The sequence below is a fragment of the Podarcis bocagei genome, assembly GCF_964188305.1.
Source record: "Podarcis bocagei genome assembly, chromosome: 2".
NCBI classification, from domain to species: domain Eukaryota; kingdom Metazoa; phylum Chordata; class Lepidosauria; order Squamata; family Lacertidae; genus Podarcis; species Podarcis bocagei.
In genome coordinates, this window is record NC_138126.1 from 108,358,811 (window position 1) to 108,382,563 (window position 23,753).

The 23,753-nt window shown below is 42.1% G+C and overlaps 2 protein-coding genes and 2 long non-coding RNA genes across 17 annotated transcripts in view; 2 read left to right on the forward strand and 2 right to left on the reverse strand.

Annotated features, from left to right (window-relative positions):
- Positions 1-3,433, forward strand: part of LOC308580070 (cholesterol transporter ABCA5-like) — a 60,452-nt gene extending 57,019 nt beyond the window's left edge. For all 7 annotated transcript variants that reach the window (XM_081181233.1, XM_081181236.1, XM_081181234.1 and 4 more), the window contains one exon: positions 194-3,433. In XM_081181233.1, the coding sequence (XP_081037359.1) occupies positions 194-298 (105 nt within the window). In that variant the 3' untranslated portion in view covers positions 299-3,433. The remainder of the gene's footprint in view (positions 1-193) is intronic.
- On the reverse strand, positions 369-8,019 carry LOC308580251. The gene is made up of 2 exons (XR_014004751.1): positions 7,984-8,019; positions 369-4,652 (listed from the first exon to the last, which is right to left on the reverse strand). It is a non-coding gene; the product is annotated as an uncharacterized lncRNA (long non-coding RNA).
- LOC308580071 (cholesterol transporter ABCA5-like) overlaps positions 6,830-23,753 on the forward strand; it is a 52,953-nt gene continuing 36,029 nt past the window's right edge. For 2 of the 8 annotated variants that reach the window (XM_081181240.1, XM_081181247.1), the window contains exons 1-9: positions 8,218-8,366; positions 9,096-9,424; positions 10,525-10,595; positions 11,330-11,448; positions 12,161-12,365; positions 13,932-14,093; positions 14,647-14,744; positions 17,277-17,506; positions 20,865-21,006. In XM_081181240.1, coding sequence (XP_081037366.1) covers positions 11,344-11,448; positions 12,161-12,365; positions 13,932-14,093; positions 14,647-14,744; positions 17,277-17,506; positions 20,865-21,006 — 942 coding nt within the window. In that variant the 5' untranslated portion in view covers positions 8,218-8,366; positions 9,096-9,424; positions 10,525-10,595; positions 11,330-11,343. The other 6 variants (XM_081181245.1, XM_081181242.1, XM_081181246.1 and 3 more) reach the window with 6 other exon arrangements.
- Positions 9,617-12,272, reverse strand: LOC308580256. The gene is made up of 2 exons (XR_014004756.1): positions 12,181-12,272; positions 9,617-10,121 (listed from the first exon to the last, which is right to left on the reverse strand). It is a non-coding gene; the product is annotated as an uncharacterized lncRNA (long non-coding RNA).

Genomic DNA, 23,753 nt, shown 5'->3' on the forward strand with positions numbered 1-23,753 from the left:
AGCTAAGTCATTCTTTGGGTTAGTGATACATCTAAACGCGGGCTTATGGTTTGCAACCAAAGTTTTAGTCTTGGTTTACTGCTTGTGGAGATTTCAAACTCTCTATTAACTTGGGCTACCATTTTGCCTGCAAAATTCTCACATGCATTGTGGTTGTAATTTAACATATTCATTAAGCTCTTACTTGTTTTAGGTATTTGTGGAACTTGCAAAAGAGCAAGAGGAGGAAGACAGTGGTTTTGGAACACTAAACAGCACTCTTTGGTGGGAACGAGCGCAGGAGAGAGTGGTTTTCTGATCTGGTCTGCGTTGTAGAATTTTACCTGTTTCATTCTTCAACTTTTTTTTAAAGGACTGTTCCCCCCCCCCCCCCCGTCTTTGTTTCCTTCCTTTGGAATGTGTATGAGCACAGTGAATCGGAAACATATTTCCAAACAATTCTAAGTATAAATAACACTGATTTCACCTAAAAATGCAAAATGGAGCCTATTCACCTTCTTTGCCTTACATACATCAACATTATAAATGTCTTTTATCTATGACTTGCTCTTTTTATGTGAAACGTTTTGTAGCCATGGCAGAAAGAGGGCAGATTAGAATTTAATTTTTGGGGTGCAATATATGCTTTCTACTCTAGAATTTCATATACCAAATTGCATCAGTCAGTACAAGTATGTGGTATCCTCTTTAGCAGAAGACAACTACAGATTTTTAAAATTTATGATTAGAAGGCATTTAAATGTGCTGCAGTTCATGAAGCTTGATTTCAAGAACCACCTCTGAAGAAGTTGTAGGGAGAACATTTTGCGACACTACTGAGCAGTCTACAGTATAGTGATCGGTTTATATGGATATTTTTCAGAGGAGATTTTTGCTAAAGACCATACTGACATGGTTCCGGTTCAACCTGGTAACTCCTGTCAGTTTGCACACATTTTTATGTAAGCTAAATCATAAGAGAAAGCAGTTCCCTAGACTAGCAGGTATTATTCAGGTGGCTCAAAGCTCAGGTACACCTCAATTTGTAATAAACCACAAAATAGAATACTTAGCATTTATTTAATCTTCTTCAAACTTCTGGGGAAATTCATATTGGAATTTTATTTGTATGCTAAGTGCTCAAGTTGATCTTACTGTGCAACCCAAAGTAGGGAAGTCTGCCCGGGGACAGAAACATTGGCAGTTCTGGCATCACAGACTCCCACTTCATACAGTCCCCATTGTATGATGGCTGAGAAAAGGGGAGCGAGAGCATCAGAAGGCACAAGGACACGTCCATGATAGCCCCACCCACAGCAGCAAATTCAGACACAGCTCCCAGCAGCAAAGGCTGATCCACCCAGTACACACATGACCAGACAACACATGACACTCACACTCACTGTGATACTGTAAATACACTTAGCACCAGCAGTGCTGCAGCTGGGTGGAAATCAACACCTTGTCATTTCCACTTCAGGTCCCTAAACACAGCACTCACACCACCAAAACACACAACAACAGGCAGATCATTTTTTAAAAGCCCTTTATTGTTACGATGGAACCAGCTACACTGTCAAGCAATCGACACCTTGTCATTTCCACTTCAGGTCCCTAAACACAGCACTCACACCACTGAAACACACAATAACAGGCAGGTCGTTTTTTTAAAGCCCTGTATTGTTACGATGGAACCAGCTACACAGTCGAACAAAATATCTCTGTGCACCTTGTTGGGAATCCCTCTAGAATGACATGTGTGCATGTTGGCTTGGTGTGCTTACATCTGCAACCTGAGCGAAGTAGCAGAAGTTTATTTACATTTGTATCATAAAAATATATATCAAAGCGGTTTACAGCAATAAAAACATAAAATGGGGCCTGTGGTTGTCCATGGGCGGGCTGGCTCTTTTGTTGCAGGGGGCTCGGTCATTTGCTTACAAAGACATGCTCCCTTTTTCTGGACTAGTTTTGCTGGGCTGTGTGAAGTCCCCTCCGACCCGGTTACCATTTTTTAGTGGCGTTTCCTGCTGGGTCCTGTTATCTGTAGAGCTGCTGCTAAAGAGCCTGGTTGGGATGGAAGCCCAAGAGTAGTGTTAGCTTTGCCCCATGAGCTGTAGAGGTAAACTTTGAACAAAGTGCCTTCTGTTTATGTTCTGTGCAAAATGCCCTTTCACCAGAATCCCCCACCCCCTCAAGTTCCAAGTCCACAGACAGAAGCATAGCCTCATGCCGTTTTACCTGTTCTGACATTCTGAGTAGGGTTTGACACGTCACAGGTTTGTATCCAATGTACTGCAGTGGTTGGCTGTCTGGTTGTGCCACATGGATGAGAGAGGGAGGGAGAGCAAACTGGGAAGTCTGGTTTTGACATGTTTGTGTCTTACTGGGTTTCCCTTCCACCAGACCTTTCGGTGGGATTTGCCAGGTTGTAAGGGTGTGGCCAGCAGCTATGGGGTCTGGTCAGATGTGGAACTGTGTCTGTCCCTAACCACGCCCATTCTTCACCAAAAGCACCCCATCTGTGTGCTTTTCACCAGGTCAATTACCAGCAATTATGTCTTCTGCCCTCTCCATGGCCAAGGAGACACTTTTCTGACAGCTTGGACCCTCTCTGCCAGTACAGGGCCCCAGTACTGCCACATCCAAACCCATTTAAATGAAGCTATGCACTATTTGAGTTAGAATCTACATTGTCAGTTTGCAAATTTTAATGCTTTTTTAAAGCAAGTTGTGCACCAGAATTAATGACATTTATGCTCTAGCCCCCATCTCCAAACCCCTTTCCTTTTGTGTTGTATGGGCTAAATACCAGCCACATGATCTTATAGCACTGCAGGTCAGATGGGCATAATCAGCATTTCACTAGTTTAGAAGAGAGATTTATTGGGTCAAGTCCCAGAAATATATTGCACTTTAAGGCTGTGTAGGATTACATTATAAACCACTCTGAACAACCACATACTTGTCAACAAAATCCAAATACATGTACATAAAGTGTAGTATAAGGCTGCCAGGTATATAAATTGTTTGTTTTGAATGGTAAGTCTAAATTGCGTCACTGTTGCAAGTTGCACAGAAGCCTATACTGCATGCACAAGTACATTTAAATAGTTTAAATAAATAGGTTTCTTTCACGTTTACAAATGCAGATTGTGAAAACCAAATAGCTAAATCTATTTGTACATTCCTTAATAGCCTATAGCATGTTGAACTGTTGCATCATTGTGGTTATTTCTGTTGAGAGTTTCAGCACATTAAGATCTACCACTTTTGGCAGGCAAACTTTTCTGTGTTCAGTTTTCAAGGTCTTTCCTTGACAGTGAAATTGTAGCCACGCACACCACAACCTTGTATTTATTGTGATGTTGATGATGATAACTATGGAAAAACATAACGAAGCTGTTCCAGTATCACTGGGAAGTAATAAAGATCTATGTTTCGTATAGCCATACTTGAATGTAATCAATTTATTATTGGGATATAAAAAGAATTCTTCAAAAATGATAAAGAGGAGATCACATTAGCACACCCCTAGTGTAAGCTGAATTCCATGCAAAGGCCTAAAATATCTGTACTTAATTAAAGAATGTTAACCTTTGACTAAGCACTATAGTATGAAAGTTAAATGCCGGATTCTAGCAGACTTCATTGCTTCAGCATGTACTCTTATGAAAAGTCAATTTTTCCATTAGGTTCTAGAGACTCTTGCTATTGCTACTTCGGTTCTGACTTTGCTAAATGCACAGTAGAAACGCAAAACTAAGATGTGGAAAAATATGTGTATATATGACAAAAGATCCTCCAAAATCTTGTTCCTATAAAATCATGTTATTTTTGATGTTGGAAGGCTGTTTCTCAAGCACAATTTTCGCTTGCAGGATTTGTCATGCCTTCCTGTTTGAAGAAAATTGGGAGAAGGGTTTTTTACACAAGTCAAAGTTATGCTGCTATTGTTTTAGGGGGCTCCGTACTTTAAAAGGATGGTTGAGATACCACAAACAGGTTGTTGCTAACTGGTTGGTATTTTAACCAGGCAGATTTCCCCCAGAAGGGGTAAATCTGGATTGAATGGGGGAAAATGCTGGCGGGCATTTTGATGTCAAGGACTATCATTTTGGGGGGTGCTTTAAATATGCTTCAAAAGTATGGTCTGTATGCAGCCTAGGAAAGCTTCGTCACTCCCAAATTTACAAAAGAGGTATGTAAGCAAAAACACGTTTCTGAGCAAGACTCTCTTAAATGAGACTTTGGGGGCTTTTAAGAATTGATTTAATCTTCCGCTGCACTTAGATATGTAGCTTTGGTTCTCTACGATTATCTTTAACTTGAAATTGGTAGCAAGGAGGTGAAGACCAGAGTGCAAATTGCTTGGCCTGCAGAGGTATGAACAGCTGTTCTAAAGTTAGGGATGTGAAAGGGGAAAGTCAGATTTGAGGGGAGAGAAATAAGTTGAAGGGCAGGCGTTGCCTATTCTAAAAGCAAAGATGTCTTCCTTAAAGGGCTATTTGCAAGTTGGAAAATGAGCTTTAACTAACAACAGCTTAGTGACTCACGTAAATCAACTACATTTCTTCTTCCACACCAGGCTTTCTCCTTTATTGGGGACCTGTGCCCCTGGCAAGGAAGCAGAGGGCGAGTGGACACTCCTTTGCCAATTCCTATGGAGACACCTATAAGGATAGAACAGATTGGGGGAAGAAAAATAGTACAAAGGAAACAAAATCGATTTCCAGGACTTCTTACTACATGAACAGTGAGCTGCAAATGAATTATCTGACAAGGAAAAGCTTTTAAGTGGGAGTTGGTTTGGGAGAGTTGGTCTTGGGGAGGGTGGGGGGTTCCCAAAGATGAAAGAGAGTGTAGAGGCAATTTAGATGGCACTGAATCAGCAATGAGTAGTGCAAAAATGTTGAGTGCAAGAAGAGGACTGTGTGCACATTTCGGATGTAGTTCCTTAATCTTGATGGATGCTAATGGGTGACTAAGTACCCACGGTGGATATTCCGGTGGGCATGCTGTTACAATTTAAAGATTTGAATAATTTATTTGAATTATAATGCTAACAGCGCTGAAGCACTTTTGTGCCAGCAGCTGGAAGCAGAGTAGGAGGAAACTGAAGTTGAGGACTAACACAAGACTTAGGTATAACAAGCTGCACTTGAATGCTTACAGCTTCCATAAATCTGCTCTCATACGTATACATTCCAGTGTTACCGGCGGCCTGTTTGCTGGCACTGGATGCCCCCAGCTTTCCTGCTGAGGGACACAGGAAGGAAGAATGGCATCAGACAAGAGCAGACAATTTAAACAGCTCTGGCTGCTTACCCTCACAAACCTCATGCCATCTCAGAGAGGAACTGAGAGGTGTCTGAAGGGTTTCCCCCAAATATGGTCCCTGCCCTATGCCTGCACCCCAAGACAGTTTTGATAGAAAAGAGAACTGAAAATACAAGGTGGTGCAAAAGAAAACAAAGCACTCAGCTGGCATTTTGAAGGTAAAATTCCACACTGGGTGTTCACCTCATATTGGCTCCCTCTAGGCTCTAAGTGGCCCAGAAATAAGTCTCCCCTCTGGTCTGCCCTGATTGCCCCATCCATAGACCAACCAGGGATGAGCTAATATGGCTGTGAGTGGAGACTGCAAGTGATTGGGTAGCCGGGTCTCAGAACTGAGTGACCCCAGCCACACTGACCCATATCTGTCTTCCATCCTCCTGCTCCCTTCTCTGGAGGGCAGGGGACTTTGCTTCTGCTAGCATTAAAGCATTTGTAGTTACGTGTGTTTGCAAAACTCTCAAAACTATCAGCAGCTCACTGCTACTGGAACCTTGTCTGTCTTAAAGCACTTTTTGTATCTGGCCTTCCTGCCATGACTGAAGTGTTTGAATTATGTAATCAATAATATTAAAATGGTCAGTAAATCATACTGCTGACTGCTTTATGGGGAAATCAGAAGCTGGGTCAGACCAAATGTCTATATAATTCAGTAGTTTGTTCTCACAATGACCAGCCAGATGCCAATGGGAAGCCCAGAAGCAGCCCAGAAGCCTAAGAGCACTTCATTGCTTGTGGTTTGTTAGGAACTTGGTATTCAGAAGTAATATAGTAAAAATACTTTGGCCACCTCATGAGAAGAGAAGACTCCCTGGAAAAGACCCTGATGTTGGGAAAGATGGAGGGCACAAGGAGAAGGGGATGACAGAGGACGAGATGGTTGGATAGTGTTCTCGAAGCTACCAGCATGAAGCTACCAGCATGCGGGAGACAGTGGAAGACAGGCGTGCCTGGCGTGCTCTGGTCCATGGGGTCACGAAGTCGGACATGACTAAACAACAGCAACATCTGGCTGGGTTTTAGTGTTACTATAGCCATTATAACTAATAATATGTATAGCTAAGTTACTGGAGGAATATAGCTAAGGTAATTTGGCCTTCATAAGGTGTAATCATGGACAGGATCCTCTGATCCATTTTTAAAGCCATATGAGTTGGTGTTCCAACATGTCATGTTATGGAAGCAAATTTCATAGTTTGAGGATGCACTGTGTGAAGTACCACTTTTCTGCTTCCCATAGGTGCCTGGCTGGTCACACTGAGAACGAAATGATGGGTTGTTGGGCCAATGGCTAGATACAGCAGACTCTTATGTGCTTGTTTATTTTCGTCTGTCTAGTTCCAGATGTCTTGAGATGCATTTGGTATTGTGTTTTTTGAGCCGTTGTGCCTATCCCCTCGAATGCTGCGTCAAATCACTTTTGAAACTGCCAGGAGTCTTTTCAGAAGCAATGCCAAACAACGCAGGACTTGCTGTTCAAAGCTGCATGCAAACCTCCGAACACAGTTACCTGGTGACTTTTTATTTAACTCCACACATTTGGAACTACAGTACTCCTCCTGAACGCAAGAACCCATTTTACATAAATTGTGAATCTAAATTTTCTTCTCACCGCGATGGTGCATCTCTTCATTTCAGATTTTCAGAAAGGGTTTTTCGGAATCCAAACAAGCTTTTCATGCTCATGAAGGAAGAGTAGTGGTACAGAGCTAAATAAAAAGTCTCATTATCAGTAATCAGTTATCAGTTCCCCTCACCCTCCCTCCTACACATCTTGTTTAAGGCAAAGAGGCCATATTCTAAGGAACCTCGCTTCAGAGTAACATACCCTCCAACGCTTCTGGTTGAAAATAGGGACGTCCGATTCCATAATGATAATTTTAATATTTATACCCCACACATCTTACTGGGTTGCCCCAGCCACTCTGGGTTACTTCCAACATATTTAAAAAATATAATACAGTAAACATTAAAAAAAAAAAAACACCTATACAGGATTGCCTTCAGACTGCTTAGGAGGGTGTCAAATAACTCCATACCCTCCGACATTTCTTCAATGAAGATAGGGACATCCGACCATACCCTCCAACATTTCTCCAGTGAAAATAGGACGTCTTAAGGAAAAGTGGGACATTTAAGACTCAAAACAGAAGCTGGGACGGCTTCTCTAAATCAGAGATGTCCCTGGAAAATAGGGAGGGTCTGGAATAAATCAAATGAATACCTGAAGTTAATATCATGGGCGTAGCTGGGATTTTTGTGGCGGGGGGACAGCAGAAGTTTCTGGGAAATCACGGGTAAAAATAACATTAACAATAACAAGAAGAGGACATTAACAGAGGCGGGACAGGCTTCTGCTGGGTGAAGGAATAAAGTCAGTTAATTGAGTACCCCTTGGTTAATTTGCACACAAACATTGGAGGGGGGAGGGCAGTACCTCAGTTGATTGAGAACCTCAGTTAATTGAATAGCCCTTGGCTACGGCCCATGGTTAATTTGCTTATTGGCCGCAGTACAGTACACACACACAGAAGACGGCAAAGCGAGAGCAGCGAGGAAAGATGCTGGCCGGTTTGGCGGCTCTACCGACGACTTAGAGCAGCTAAGGCGCCCCCCCCCCCGCCGCCGCCCCAAGGACAGGTGAGTTCGGCTCCCTGGTCCCCTCACCAAAGGCGCAGGTGAGTGAGGAAGAGCGGCGGCGGGAAGTAACGCGCTCCCGCGTTCCCCTCCCGCCGCTCGGGGCCTGGAGAGACGCCCCTGCCGTCGCTCGCTGCTCGGCCGGGAGCCTGCGGCCTGAGGCAAAGGCCTTCTTCCCACCCGGAGGCAGCAGCTGCGCGCGCAGGCCGGGAGCGGTGGCACGGGAAGGAAACCGCCGTGAGGAGGAGCGACGCTGCGGTGAGGCGAAAGGGAGGGATGCTGGAACCGTCGAGTCGGAAGGGGGCACCCCGAGGGGTCATCTAGCCCAACCCCGGTTGCAACGCAAAGGGTTCTCAGCTAAAGCATCCATGAGGGGAAAGCAAGCGAGGGAAGGCAGGATACGTTAGTGTGGGGTAATAATAATAATAACAATAATTAAAATTGTTGTACCCCGCCCATCTGACTTGGTGACCCCAGCCACTCTGGTGATAAAGGGGAGGAGGGGCTTTTGTGTTTTTTGGAGGGGGGGACGCATGGGCGTAGCCAGGATTTTTGGGGGGACGGGTCCTCAGATTTGTATTGATTTAAGGGAAGCAGCTCCCTCCCCCTTGGATACGCCCATGGGGCTGGGGGGCTGCTGCCCCACCACCACAGCAGCAGCAGCTGCACCTTCTCCAGATGCCTTGTTGCCCTTGGCTTGAGGGGCAAGGAACCGACCTTTGTGCTTTGAAAGGCGTCGCAGAGGCTGGTGCATGGGTTGCCTTTTCGGGCATGGAGCCAGCGCCCTAATGCATCCCTCAAATCGACTCAGTCAGGCGTCGCTTGGAGACACAGTGAATAGGAAAAAAAGAGAGCATAGGGTGGGATGAAGGCCAGGGAGGAAACGGGCGCTGTTTCTCTTATCCCCATTATCCCCTCCTTTTCATTGCTCCTCTGCTCCAGTACCTGCCTGCCTCCTTGGATTTTAGGATTGCCTGCTGCTGCTGCTGCTGCTGCTGCTGCTGCTTGAATCCTCTCCTCTCTGGGCTGCCATTTAGGTCCAACCCATTAAGCTGCCTCCGCTGCCACCGCCTGGTCTGGCTCCTTGGAGGCTGCTTGCTGCTGCTTTCTATTAATTGTCATCTTCCATTCCCGGACTGCAGTGAGGAGGAGGACGTGACTGGCATGATGCTACGTTAGGGAACCGAAATGCCAACCAGGAGACGGCAAGGTGATGATGAGCTGAAGTGTGGCTGAGGGCCAGTGGGAACACCGTGGCTGCGCTGCTTCCTTCCTGGGGTCTTTTAACGGCCTCCTGCTGACTCCTGTTCTTGCTTGTCCATCTTAAGACTTTCACATCCACGGGTGCGGCTTGTGCCAGACGTCATATAGGGTCAGGATTCTGATGTCTTGACTTTGGGATCCCAGAAGAGCTGAGACACAGGGATCCTGCACGTTTCTCTCCCTAGCAGATTGTTTTCAGTCTCCACAGGTTGGTTAATACTTTTAAATTTAAAAGCATTACTTTTTAATTAAGCATTTAACACCTGGCTGTTCTGAAAGGCTGCTATCCAAGGAACTCGTTTAAGCAGGTGCTGTTGAGAGAGAGATGTAAGGTGGAAACTGTTCAGGTGAAAGGGATTTTATTTTGAAGGTAGAAAGGTGTTTTTTGTGGGGGGGGGGGTTTGTCTCATAGGAAGGATTTTGCGGAGAAGATCTGTTGCTAATTCTGGGCAAGTAAGGGAGGTATGTTTATTAGCCTGAGGTGGGGAGAAGGAGATTGTGCCAAGCTATATAAGAGGAAAGTTCTCCTGGATTTAATCCTGGATGAAGGGATCGATCTGGCATGTGCTACAGAAATCTAGCTGGTGTGACACTGTGTCTTATTCTGTCCTGGAGATGTCCAGCTGCATTATCTGCAAAGCATCACAGGTGAATAGATGGCTAGGGTCAGGCAAAACAGCTGTATTTCATAGGAATTCCTTTTTCTTTTCTGTTTTTTTACCCATCAGTGTTGGGCCGTGAGGAGAGACTGAGGTTCTAACCATCTCTGTGGTGGTCTCAATTTTACCATGTTGGAGATTTCTGGGCTGTTGGTCTGAGTGGGGGCTGCAATAATCCACATGAGGCCTTATTATACAAGGAGTGACTCAGGATTTCATAGCCACCATGGCAACCTTTGGACTGTCCTGTTATATAGAGAGAACAGATACATGGATCAGGTCATGCACTTGATGTGTTTGGTGCCTTATCTAGATTGAGGCAGAACTGCTCTAGTGAAGGAACCCTTTAGAATTAGTTCACTGTTGTGGGCCAGTCATTGCGTGGTGAAGTTCAGAATCTTGCAATATCTGATTCCTTCAAGTGTGAGGAAATCTGTTCAGATGGTTGATAGCTATTAGTTTTCAGAATACCTTAAGAGATTCCTTATTTAGAATTACTTGCAACCCTGCCACCGAACCTTTGGGAGAGGGGGCTTATGTGGATAATCAATATGAACTTGTGATAGGTATGTTGATTGTATGGTGACTTGCCTGCCTATTAGAAAAATTCCAGATTACTACCCTATAAATATGTGGTGAATGTTCACAGTGCAGGAGAGGGGTCGACAGTTGTGGCACTCAGACACAGATGCATTGTGCACTCTAGGAAGAAAAACTAAGGTAAGACAAAGAAGTTCAGAACCTCCTCAATAGTGTTTTTGTAAGTGTTACTTATTGTTGAATATATTTCCTCTAAGTAGCTATATGCACTCCTCCCTTATTTTCCTTACACCAGCTCTGTGAGATGACTTAGTATGTGAGAAAGTGACTGTTCCAAGGTCAGCTAGTGAACATTGTGCCGAACTTGAGTCTCCCTAATCCTTATACAGCACACTAAGCACTATACCACATTAGCTTTCCTACTTGCTCCATATGCAGGGTGAACTAGATTGGGTCTGTGAGGGCTTGTTCTACGCACAGGACCAGAACCGTGAGGGTCTATGTGTTTGGGTGATGAGTGAGTCAAGAGAAAGAATTTAGCTTTCTTAAAGCACCAAGGAACAGTTTGAAAATAGCTGTGCTTGTTGAAAAGAGATAAGACTCCATTTGATCTGTGATGGGATTATAATGGTGGTGGTTAACATCAAACAAGCCCTAGAGTAGCTTTTAAACTGACTTAATGGGGGACTACTTCAATGTGACTCATTCCTAAATGAGGATACGGTAAATGTTTATGGCCATTTAAATGAGGGATAAAATAGAACTTGTGAATGAGCATCCAGAAAGACCCAATATTAACTTTAAGAGTATGTAAGAATTAGTTGTTTTAACTATTGTTGGGCATTTTTAAAGGTGCAAATTAAAGTGCCTTTTTTAAAAGTGCAAAGGCACTCATGTATTGCTTTGCTTTTCAGGCTACACATAAAAAATGTCTCTGGATCCTCCGAGACAAATAGGAGTGTGGCGACAGACCAGAGCTCTTTTATACAAGAACTGTCTAGTTAAATGGAGGACTAAAAAGGCTAGTGTTCAGGTGAGTTGATTTTTTTTTTATATGCAGTTATGAGTTTGGAGTGCCACTCCAATCCCTGGATCCAGAGAGTGTTAAATTAAATCAAGGTGTCCTATTCTGGGAATAGACAGACTAGCCTCCTGGTGAAGTGATACCCTGGGTGGTGAGCTGTTAAGGGGTTCAGTGTGAGATGACAAATGTCAACAGACAAAGCCAGAGTTTGGAGTAGAGTTTTGGAGTGATATGACCTAGAAGTAAAGCAGCAAGCTGGAGAAAGGGTAGGAAATGTTCGACTTATGTTTGAATCCAAGGCTTTGGCTAAGGGAGACAAAGACAGAGCTTTGGATAAAGGAGAAACAAGACACTTTTGGGGTGTTAATGCTGTGAACATCATAGGCTTGGTTTATATATGTGTGTAAATAAACCATATATCATAAAGACATCAATCTCTTTTTCTTTCAATTCTAAGAGTTGCTAATATGTTTTTAAACTATTCATATCACATGATGCAGAATTGCGAACAACTCTGAGGTTTTACTGTTGAGCAGTATATACATTTTGTTACATATATCTCATTCAGCTTTACGTTTTGTCGTAAATGCTGCACCACCACCCCTCCGTTATGTGTACCTAAGCTGGTTGTCTTCATTGGGCCTGTGTGCATAAATGCAACTGTGGCTCTCTTGTTTCGTTTCTTCTTTTACCATTAAACTTGTTTGTTCCCTATATACAGGAAGTCCTGATTCCACTTACCTTTTTAGGTTTGCTAATAATAATAAGCATGATTCAGCCTAACAAAAGACATGATGAAGTTCCAGATTGTAATCTTGATTCTACGAGTTGCTTCAGCATCTCTAAGTTTATTATTGGCTACACACCAGTGACTAATATGACAAGAACAATCATGCATAAAGTGACTTCAGAATACTGCCCAGAAGGTACCATGAGTTGTCATGCTGCACGGTCTTTCATAAATTTGTCTTGTGTGGTTTTCCTCCTTCTTGAATTTACTGGGGAAAGTATGTATCTTATTGCATAGATGCTAAAAGTTTAAACCGCTTGAGTTTGTTGCATGTTTTTCTCATACTAAACTTAGAAAGTAAGAAAAAGGATGTAATGCTCTATAAAACCTAAACATAATTATGTAGCCAAATCTTCACTTCCTTTACTACTACTAGACAATAGAGTGGTGTGCTTTTAAAGCTCAGTTTCACAGTTGTCATTTTGACATTTTAAAACAATTTGTGTATTTCTTATTTGTACTGCATTTATATATTTTTAGTATCAATTCAGGAGCTGTGAGAACTTTCTAAGATACTTTTTGTCTTATCCATTCTTGATATTTTATTTATTAGAGCCTTATGTTGTATTGGGGGGTATTACTGGATACTTGAAAGAATTTGGGTATAGGTTTGTGACACAATTTGCATAATGTTTTCTTATGTTAACATTTTTAAGAATGCTTTTAGAGAAGGAAAAAGTTGTGGCTCTTGCTGTCAGCAATTGATCTGATCTATGGGGCACTAGCAAGATTTTCTTGGCCCAGCTCACTATATATGTATTTTATACTCTTCCCACCTCACCCTCCATAAGCAGAATAGGGTTGACCCTCTCTGTAGGTTGCTTCTGTGTGAAAGATACGGGCTCTGTGATGATATTGCCAGATTTGGCAGTGCTTCAGTGGGTGATACTTGCACCGTATCTAGCATAAAGTGCACAATACACGACTAATGAACAGAATTGAGCCACAAAGGAAAATGAAAAAATCCTCCCATTTTGGAAATAAAAGAAAGCCATGCTCATCTACAGCAGGGATGGGGAACCTGTGGCCCTCCAGATGTTGAATTACAGCTCTCATTGGGGGAGGGCCTTAGCTTAGTGACAGAGTATCTCCTTTGATACAGACAGCCCTGGGTGCAATTCCCAACATCTTCAGATAGGTCCAAGAGAGATTCCTGCTTGAAATCCTGAATTTGTCAGTATAATAATTATCATTTATTTATGTGCCATCTTTCCATAGGAAGCCACACTCAAGGCAGCTAAAAATATAAAAATATGTATAATTTACTAATTTGCAAAATACAACAAAATGTAAACAGTCAAACAATAAGCTAATTAAAACACGTCACTAGGTAATATACTAAGAATTATAATTCATAAAAGGTCTAACAAACAATAAATACAAAAAACAATCCCAATAACAGTAAAAAAACCCACACCTCTTGAATTAAATATTTACCCCAACAAAAGCCCCTGAACATCCCATCTCCCTGATAGTCTCTGGGCATTCTGAGCAGCATGTCTTTCTGGACTCATGGATCTCTGTCACCTTCAACAGTAACAGTTTCTGTCGCTCCCCTGGTACCTTTAGCAGTAGTAGCTTTTGTAGCTGGAATTGGTTGAAGCCAGCACAGAGATCTCTGAACTAGATGGACTCAGTGGTTTGACTCTGTATTAGGCAGCTTCCTGCAAAAAAGTAATCAAGTAACTTTGCAATTTTGCAGCAGAAGATGCAAAAGAATTTCTGAGTGAGGCAGAAATGGAAGAGGCTAGTCTTCAGGACCCTGAAAACTTTGTTGGTGTCATTTTCAATGATTCCATGTCCTATCACCTCAGATTTCCTACTGTAGCGTCTCCAAGAGTTTTAATCCTCCCGACATCAATAGGTAAGTTTAAATAAATGAATAGATAAAATATGTGTGCTTGTTAATTTTAAAGTACAAAACGTAGATGTTTGACCTTGTCTTGAAAATGGAGACTCGAAAAAAGTCAACAATAATAATAGGAGAAAACTGTTTCAATAGAAATAGATATTTAGGAATCCTTTGCACATGCTTATTTTAGGTCCTGTTTGCAGGCTCCCAGATTTTCAAAATACTTGCACAATTGGCATTACTCATTGAATAGAGAACTCTTACTGTGTTACAATTTCAGTCGTAGGAGTGGCTTGCAATAGCAAGATTATCTGCTACTGCTTGTTTTGCCGATTGTGTATAGCTCTGCATGGCTATTTTATTAATTTCTGAGCATCAGTATCTTGATCCTCTGCATGAATTGTAGGGCAATCTATCCATGCTGGTATGGTATCTAGAATGGTGGAGATAAGTTTTTAGAATCTGCATGTATAGTGCAGAAACCTAATGTCAACCCAGTTTTGATGCTTTTGAATAATTAACAGAGTTTAGATTTTCCTTCTTATGCTTTGATTTTTCCCCATAGAAAGTTGTTCAACCTCTTCCAAAATGTGTGAAGATGAAACATACTGGCATTATGGATTTGCAGGCATACAGCTCTACATTGATGCAGCAATTATAGAGGTAAATATAAATAATCAGAATGTGAGCAACTCTGAATCACCATTATTTTGTAATAGCTGACATATCAAAAGGTATTATGGGTGTCCCCCCCCCTTGTATTTCAGGATATTTTATATAATGGTGTGCTTCGCACATCATGTTAAGCCAAATCAGCAAATGTGTGGGCTCCTGGATAAGATCATAGCTGCTTCCATGATTTAGCTCTCCCCAGACAAACCACGAACTGCAACCAAGGCTGCTTCTGTGGTTTACAGCTCATGGCTTGTCTGGGAAAGCGAAACCACAAATGCAAGTTTGGATGACATGCTAAGTCAGCAGCACAGTACAAAACAATTAGGGAAGAGCAAAGCAGCTCTAATCTCCTTTCTGAGAGGTTTGTTTGTTTGTTTTTGTTTGGCTTAATGTGATGTGTGAACAAATGCAGTGAGCTGCTTTCCCCTAAGCCTAATGCATGATAGTAACAGTTCCGTTCATCACTGAACGTTAAGTTTAGACAGTGATTTCCATCAGGATATCTGTGTCAACCGTTAATGGCATATAATTTATTCTGAGTGTTACCATATACATTTATGCAAATGAATACTGTGTATATACCCCTAAGGAACTATGGCCAGTTATGGATCCCTGTGTATATACGTAGTATAAATATATGTGTTAAAAGCCATGATTTGAATCTTGAGTTACCTTTCTGCAAATGGAAGTATTCATTCTATTCAAGGACGAAATGGTGGGAGGAGACAGTTTTTTCTGATTACCTCCTTTCCTATGCAGCTCACCTTGCATGTTATTTTAGAGAGTTGTGGAAGCCTTTGGAGCAGAATTGAGGGTGGGACATGGGGGTTTTATAGGCATGGGACAATTAGTCAAAATTGCCTCACCCCTCTTCTTCTGCCAGTGGCAGTACCCTCTGAGTGGAGTTCTACTCACATGGATTTGTATTTGACACCCTGACACCCATATGTATCCTTTCATAGACACTGTAGCAATTACCAATATGTATCCAGCGAACACTACTTTGTATTTTTTTCCTCACGAACCAAGTGAGAAAAAAGTTTGTGAGTCACCATTAAAATTTTATTTATGAAATTTCATAAACCACTATTTAAGCACAGCACATACATTTATCAAGAAAACACTGTTAAAATTCACAAAGTTGTCAAATACCATGGTACCTCGGTTTTGAAACATTATCGGTTTCGGAAGACGGTTCGAGATCCGAAACGTTCAAAAACCAAAAACTCATTACGGAAGCCTCAATAGGGAAGCCGCATGGCATGTTCAACTTCCAAGGTGAGTTCGAAAACCAAAGCATTTACGACGTTTGAAAACCGAAACGTTTGTCAATGGAGATGTTCGAAAGCTGAGGTACCACTGTATACATAAAATAATAATCAGTAAAACTTTTAAAAACAAATATAGATACTTAAATTATATGTCTGAGTAGGCTTGCTGAAATAACAGTTTTCAGCCGGCATTTATATGAAGTGAAAGTGCCTGCCTAATGACAATTAGAAGGGAATTTGGAAGTATAGGTGCTGCCAGACCTAAAAGACTGCTTCACTACACTGGGCTACTAGATCCAGCAATTGCATCCTGCCACACTGATATTCTAGAACTCTGAGAAATGAAGATTTCCAGTTCATGAATATCTGAGTAATAATGAATGCTGCAGAATTTATGTGGCCACTCTTTCATACAATAAAATAATTTGGTACTGATTTTTTAAAGAGGGATTCTGACATATTGAACTGGTATCCTGAATGTACAGTAGGGGGGGAAGTACCGTATTTTTCGCTCTATAACACGCGCCAGACCATAACACGCACGTAGTTTTTAGAGGAGGAAAACAAGAAAAAAAATATTCTAAACGAAATAGTGGATATATGATTTTTGTGGTTCATGCTGTGGCCACAGACATGTGATCTGACAGTGAGTTTGGAGTAGCCCAATGCAAAAATCCTGAGGATCCATGTGGATCCATGCTTTGTAACCATGGAGGAGGGAAGGAAGGGGAACCATGGATCCTCTGCTCACGACTGCAGCAGATCCCCCCCGCCACCCGCAGGCATTCGCTCCATAACACGCACAGACATTTCCCCTTACTTTCTAGGAAGAAAAAAGTGAGTGTTATGGTGCAAAAAATACGGTATTTGATCCCCTGCTAAATTTGCCTGTTTGCCCCCTGATGAAGAAATGACCAGTCCATAATTTTAATGGTAGGTTTATTGTACCTCTGAGAGACAGAATAAAGTGTAATCTATAAAGATTGCCATACCCGCTTTTGGAAAATGTGAACTTGGTGAAAGCAGAATATGGCAAACTCTGGGCACTCACTATACCTTGTAACCAAAATGCTGTTGTGAAGGATCCCTTTTGAGTTTCATGGCAGTAAGTTAAATTTGGTATAAAAACTATTTAAAGCAATGAGATTGGTATTTGCAGATTTACACTTTATTTTGGAAATAAAAAATGCCTGTTGAAATAGCTGCTAGAGTAATTTGAAATCTGATTTTAACATTTCATTTTTCTTAGTTGAAGACTAATAAATCAGTTTTGGAAGAACTGGAATCAGCAAAAGCTGTCAAGATGGGAAAGTCTGCTGTTGTGGAAATAGATAATTTCTTTCGTGCAGTAATCTTAATTTACTTAGTTATTGCCTTTTCACCTTTTGGCTATTTTTTGACTATTCATATTATGACAGAAAAAGAGAAGAAACTGAAGGAATTTTTAATGGTAATGGGACTTCAAGACACAGCTTTTTGGTATGCATATTTCCTAGTTCTTTGGTGTTAATTCAACTTTTGTTCCATTTATGTATCTCATATCACTGCATTATGCTACTCCAGGAAGAAGCAGCACATAATAAGTTAAGCCAATTTAAGAAAGTTCATAAAAGGAAAGTTTCCTGTGCCTTCCTCCCCTGCTGCAGCCATCTGAGACTTGGTACTGGTTTACAAAGCCCTATTATAACAGCTTGGGACCAGGATACCTGAAATATCATCTTGTCTCTGTGGCTGTACTCTGCACTTGTATTTTTATTGGTAAATCACTTTAGGATGTTTTGTGTGAAGTGATTTGCAAGTGTGTGTGTGTGTGTGTGTGCAAGCAAGCAAGCAAGCAAGCGAGCCTCTCCAGAGGACCAGAGGTCTCTCCAGAATGCTGCAGTGCTCCAGAACATGTTGCACCTGTTGAGGGAAGGGAGAATCACTAAAAATTAGAAACCCTCCATCAACCCTCCCACATTGTTCAGGAGGACACCCCCCAACGTTGCAGTTGTTCAGCAGAATCTCTTATCTGGATCTTGTGTAGAGTTGAATTTTCTCCACCACAATTATGAGTTTAAAAGCTTTACTGCAGAACAGTCATAAATACTAGTTGCAATAAGATAAATGTTACGAAATAACAAAGTAACCCCTTTCAAACAAACGATGGGGTTCAGTCCTTTATACTTTCCTCTCTCTAGTCCCAGAGGGAGAACCTGAATTTACTCATCTTTGCAGAGCTTCTCTGCAGCTCTTCTGATGATGATACTGCTGCTATCAAACACCAACAAACTCACATACAGGCTTAAGTTTCAGCTTCCTGCTGTGAATTTCTGGTAATGAGTCATCAGGTAGCTTATCTTACTGAACTGGAAAAATGCCATCCTTTTCTGGTGCTTTTGCAGCATTTTAAATGTAGCGCATTCAAACACAGCATGTTATGTGTTTTTAAACTTATAACTTTAAGACCCTACTCCCCCCCAACCCCTCTGGAAAGGTTACAGGAGTGAGGAAGGCACAGCGTTTTTTTTCTTCTATGAATTTTTTTTTGTTTTAGGATCAAAGCTAACATCATCATGGTGTTCTTGTGACAGTTTCTCTATGTGAACATCTTTGGTTAATTTAAGTGGTCCCATTTGTGTGCTAACCTTAACCTTAAGACAGTGAGCCAAGCTGCATGTGATATGCATCATATGATCAAGGAAATGGGCATGTAGAAGACTTTGGGGAAATGATTTCCCCATTTTATATATGGGAACACAATGCCAAAGCCTGAGAAATGGCAACACACAAAGCCGCCTCTCTGTCTCTGTCATGCACCCAGAAGAGCTCATACAGCCACACATAAAATAAAAACTGTGTTTCTGTCTCTCCCTAAGTAATCAGATGTTAAGGGGCAACGGGGTTGCTGTTGCCCTCATGCCTGTCTTACAAGCTGCGTGGAACATTTGGTTGGCTATTCTTGTGAAAAGAATGCAGAACTAAATGGGAAAAGTCAATATGTCCAGTGAGTAGAAGACAGAGGTCAGCTTTGAGCCCCCAAAGGTCAAACACCTCCTTTCAGTTAATATTTGTTGTTGCAACACAGCATATATTTGCATTACAATTCCCATTATAGAATTCACATGTGTAGGCTACTTATACAGATATTAATAAGAGTGTAGGGCCCAAAGTATTTTTCCAGATATCATGCGTAAACTATTGAGACTGTGTCTTGCTTCTGAACAGATATGCGGACGCTCATTCTTCAATCTACAGGTATTTTCTGTGCTGTTACTGTTGGTGATCTTCTCTATATTATCTGTCATTCAACTGCACACTTTTAAGCCTTCATTTCATCCCTGCTCTCCATTTCAGTTTGTCTCCATTTATTTCCTCTAGTTTATTTCTCTTCTCCGTAGCCAAATCAATTTCATTTCTCTTCTCCAATTTTCTGTTCAATTTTATTTCATTCCCATTCATTCTTTCTTGTAGCCAAGTTTATGAAAACCCCTCTCTTCAGTTTATTTGAGATTACCACATGATTAAAAAATACCTATTATAAAATATTGCTGCTGTAATAAAACACTTGTGGAATGACCACCACCCTGAGGGGGTGTCACGCACCAACATTGTGCATTCACTTCTTGTCAAAATTTCAACAATCTTTTTGCCCAAGGTTTTGAGACAAGTTAGATAGAATGTCAATTATACCAGCTGTTTTATTCATTCTCTGCTGCCATGAAAAGTTTGAGTGATTTATTAAAATAGACAATATCCATTTTGCCAGGTAACATCATTGTGTGAAGTGAATGATATATTAGGAAGGGAAATAGAACTACATACAACTAGAATATATGGGTGAGCGCTCCCAAGATCACCTTGGATTAAATTGGAAATGATCCAGGGCTGGCCCAAGACATTTTGGCACCTGAGGCGAACCACAAAATGCCTCTCCCTCACCAGAGAAGAAGAGAGGAATGGAAATCTACATCAGGAACAAGGGGGAAGGGAATACAATCAATCTTTCTCAGTAGTTAAATTGGGAGTCAAAGGGGCCAACTTTGAATCGCCAAGAAGCTGCTGTGGAAGCAGCATGGGAGGGGCTGCCGAGGAGGCAACAGATTCAGCCTCTAAGGAGCACATTGCAGCCTTCCCTGCCACCATGGCAGCAGCTGTAGCAATGGGCGATGCATTCCTTGGAGGCCAGATCTGCTGGCCTTGTGGATCCTACCACCCAAGGCAGTCACCTCACTTTGCCTCATGGGTGAGTTGGCCCTATCGAAGCCCTTCCAAAATGCTTGGATCACTTTTCTGAGCCAATTCAAAGCTGGCAAAATGATGGAACTCCTCCCAGCTTGTGAGGTCTGCAGGGACAAGTCCTGCTCACTCTTCACTTTTGGCCCTGTCAACTCTTAATCTCCAGCAGACCTCACAAGTTGGGAGGACCTCTATCATTTCGTCCTCAAGTCATATGTATCACTTGTGATCACAGTGATGTCCAAATGATTCCTTCCCAGAGAAGCCTTTCATTGGCAGCAGACAATACATGTACCACCTGTTTATTTCAATGGAAATGCCCCCATAAGCTCTAAGCCTAACATTAACTAGTTATTTTCTTCCCATGGGCAACCTACCCAGCAAAAAATTTCTTTTCTTGGTTTGTGGCTTACTATGTACATTGCAAATATTTTAGATGAATATGAAATAATTCATCTTGTCATTCTTACTGCGATTCTGTGCTTCATTAATTTCACGCAAGGGTCCATTTGAGAGTTATCACTTTTTAATAGTATTGACTAATATTTAGCTTCAACTTAGTAGTTCTTATAGATAACTTTGAATTCATGAGCCTTCATTGTGTTTTCCCTTTTTCTAGGCTTTCTTGGGTCTTGCTCTACACCAGTCTGATTCTTGTCATGTCCCTTCTCATGTCGGTTATTGCAACATTTTCTTCGCTCTTTCCCCAAAGTAGCAGCTTTGTGATATTTCTTCTTTTTTTCCTATATGGATTATCCTCCGTAAGTGTGTGTGTATGTATGTGTGCTTGCTCATTGCCAATATGCTGAAGCTACGTGTTTTAGGATTGTCCTTCCTGTTGACATAGAGGTATCCTATGATGGTGTTTCACAGGTACTCACTAATTTAGGGATAATCTTGGGGACGTTTAGGCAAGATGCCATGGATTTCCACCAGAATAATGTTACTTCTACCCAGATAAAATGTAGCAGGTCTAACAGACACAACTACCGCCTCCATGGCAATTCTGCCACCCCACCAATCACAACACTGAATGCTGATAGCTTCCCCATATTAGCCATCCATGGATCTGGTCAATAAGAGTGATGGCAGAAGGAGCCCATCATGTCACCCTAGCTAGAACACATATAAAATATAACCCTGCAGCCCCAAAGTCACCACAACACTGTTCCCAGTATAGACCACTATGGTTTAGTGAGCAGGAGCATAATAGCTGATATGTACAGTGAAACCCTTCAGGAATTGCTTCTTATTGAGAAGGGTTATAAATCCTCCTAATAGTGCTACACAGGCAGTCTGCAAACAAGCATCTTTTGACAGACAAGCACACAAAGTCATTCAAGGAAGGACCAGCTACTCTGATCACAGCACCAATGCAATGCCTGCATGGAGGACCCATGGATTCTCAAGAAGGTTTAAGCTGAATTGTACAACAATGCTCCCCCAAAGATACAGATTTTGGGATGAGCAAGCTATTTGGAAAGGACAGGAACATAACACATAAGGAAGAGCAAGGACCTCAACAGGCTGCTCCTGGAGGCCATTTCTAGGACCTGCTTTTTAATGCAGCAGAAATGAGCTATGCAGTATGTAGCGGGAGATAGCAGGACCCAACTACATAAACCAGTACTAAGGGAATTCTTAAAGAACCCAGCGCAAGTTTAGTATGCATGAGGTCTCATGTTGTGGATACAGTCTCTCGCTAAAAGGACTGGAAGATGGCATACCTGAGGCAAAGCACTGTGACAGCCAATTGAAAAAGGTGATGTGTGGTCCTTGTGGAACCCATAGAGCCAATGGTTTGTCACTTTTGCTCAGCCCCCTTTATCCCATCCTGTCTATTTCTGCCTTTAGTGCTGTGTGCCGCCTTCCTTGCTCCATCTGACAAGGAAGAGGGCCTATACTAGGCATCATTGGAGTCGAGTGCTCCACTTCTCAGTCTCAAAGGTAGCTGTGCTTCTCATTGCCTCTGCTGGTGTGCGGTGCGGTCCCACCTTCATGGCAAACATCCCCTCTTCCTGCAGAGCGTGTATGTACCCTAAGTTGGAGACAATATTGGTTACCGTTGAAGGAGAAAAGATTATTGGGAGTTTACACTGTCCATATTGTAGCAGTGGGTGAGGATTGGACAAAAATGGGAGAGATCTGGAGAAGTAATGTTTCAGGCATGGATTCCTTCCTTTCCCCCCACCCTCCAGGCTTCCGTTTAACTGTGTGTGGTGCCCAATGGTAACAATGGAAGTTATTGTGCATTATCTCGGACCCCGAGAGACAGGGTATTTGCAAGAATTCTGAAAAGATACACATAATCGTAACCTTTTAACTTTGCACAAACAGTAAACATACAGGGCTAATAACAAAGAGGTTTTTTATCATAGTTTCCAGAGTTGTTCTGTGATTTAAGTTCTCTAGACACATGCACAGAGTAGTGTCACTTACCTAGTTATCTGAACTGTGTTGTCCCTGTCTGAGTCTTATATACTGCTGGTGGTGTGTCATGATTGCCTGCAAAATTTGTTGAATTCCTCTCCTTGTGTAGTGCAGAAGGCAGTAACGTTGAAGTGCCCATTTACTGCAGCAGGAATCTCTGAACTAATGCAACCTCTTTTGTTCTAATGTTACACCACAATCAGGATTAACATTTTAGTCAGAACAGGATTCCACGCCTTCTGTAGCATGTTATGCCAGCACAGTCATGGCGCTGTGGTCTAAACCACTGAGCCTCTTGGGCTTGCCGATCGGAAGGTTGGTGGTTTGAATCCGTGCAGCGGGGTGAGCTCCTGTTGCTCAGTCCCAGCTCCTGCCAACCTAGCAGTTCAAAAGCACGCCAGTGCAAGTAGATGGGAAGCAAATGGGAAGTCAGGGCAGGACTATTAACATTGGTGTCGTGTGTGGGCAGTAGTCTCTTCCCATCGCCAGTCTATCTACAGCATTCTGCACAAGGGTGGCCCTACATAAAGCATGTTGTTTCTGATTTATCTGTGTTTCTCGGGACCAAACTGCATGTGACAGGGTTGCCACCCATCTACCTGTCTGCCATTTTTGTTCAGATGCCAAGTGCAGGGAGATGAGTGAAACTTGCCATCACCTTCACTGTGCTTTGTTTCATTAAGCAGTCTTCTTCTGGCTCATCTTTGATACTGGGACAATTGGGTAGAAGAATTGAGCTGGGTAGAATTGCTTGAAGCAATGGAATGTGGTGCTGGTGGGAGTTGGGGAGAACAGACTGTATTTCTTTTCATGTAGTCCTCTTTCCCACCATGACATGTGAATGTGCCTAAGACCCTTATGATTGCCCCATTTCGGTTATTTAGACCAATTTGTCCACTCTTATTTCAGTCCATGTGTCTTTTGCATGTATTCACTTATATGCCCATTCTGTCCCATTTCTGTACTAATTTACTTTCTTTAAAAAAAGTTTGCACAATTTGCATTTAAATAAGTGTTATTGAATGTACTTTATCTCAAAATGTTAAAACTTTTTTGGGATAAGCGCTGTGTTGCAACA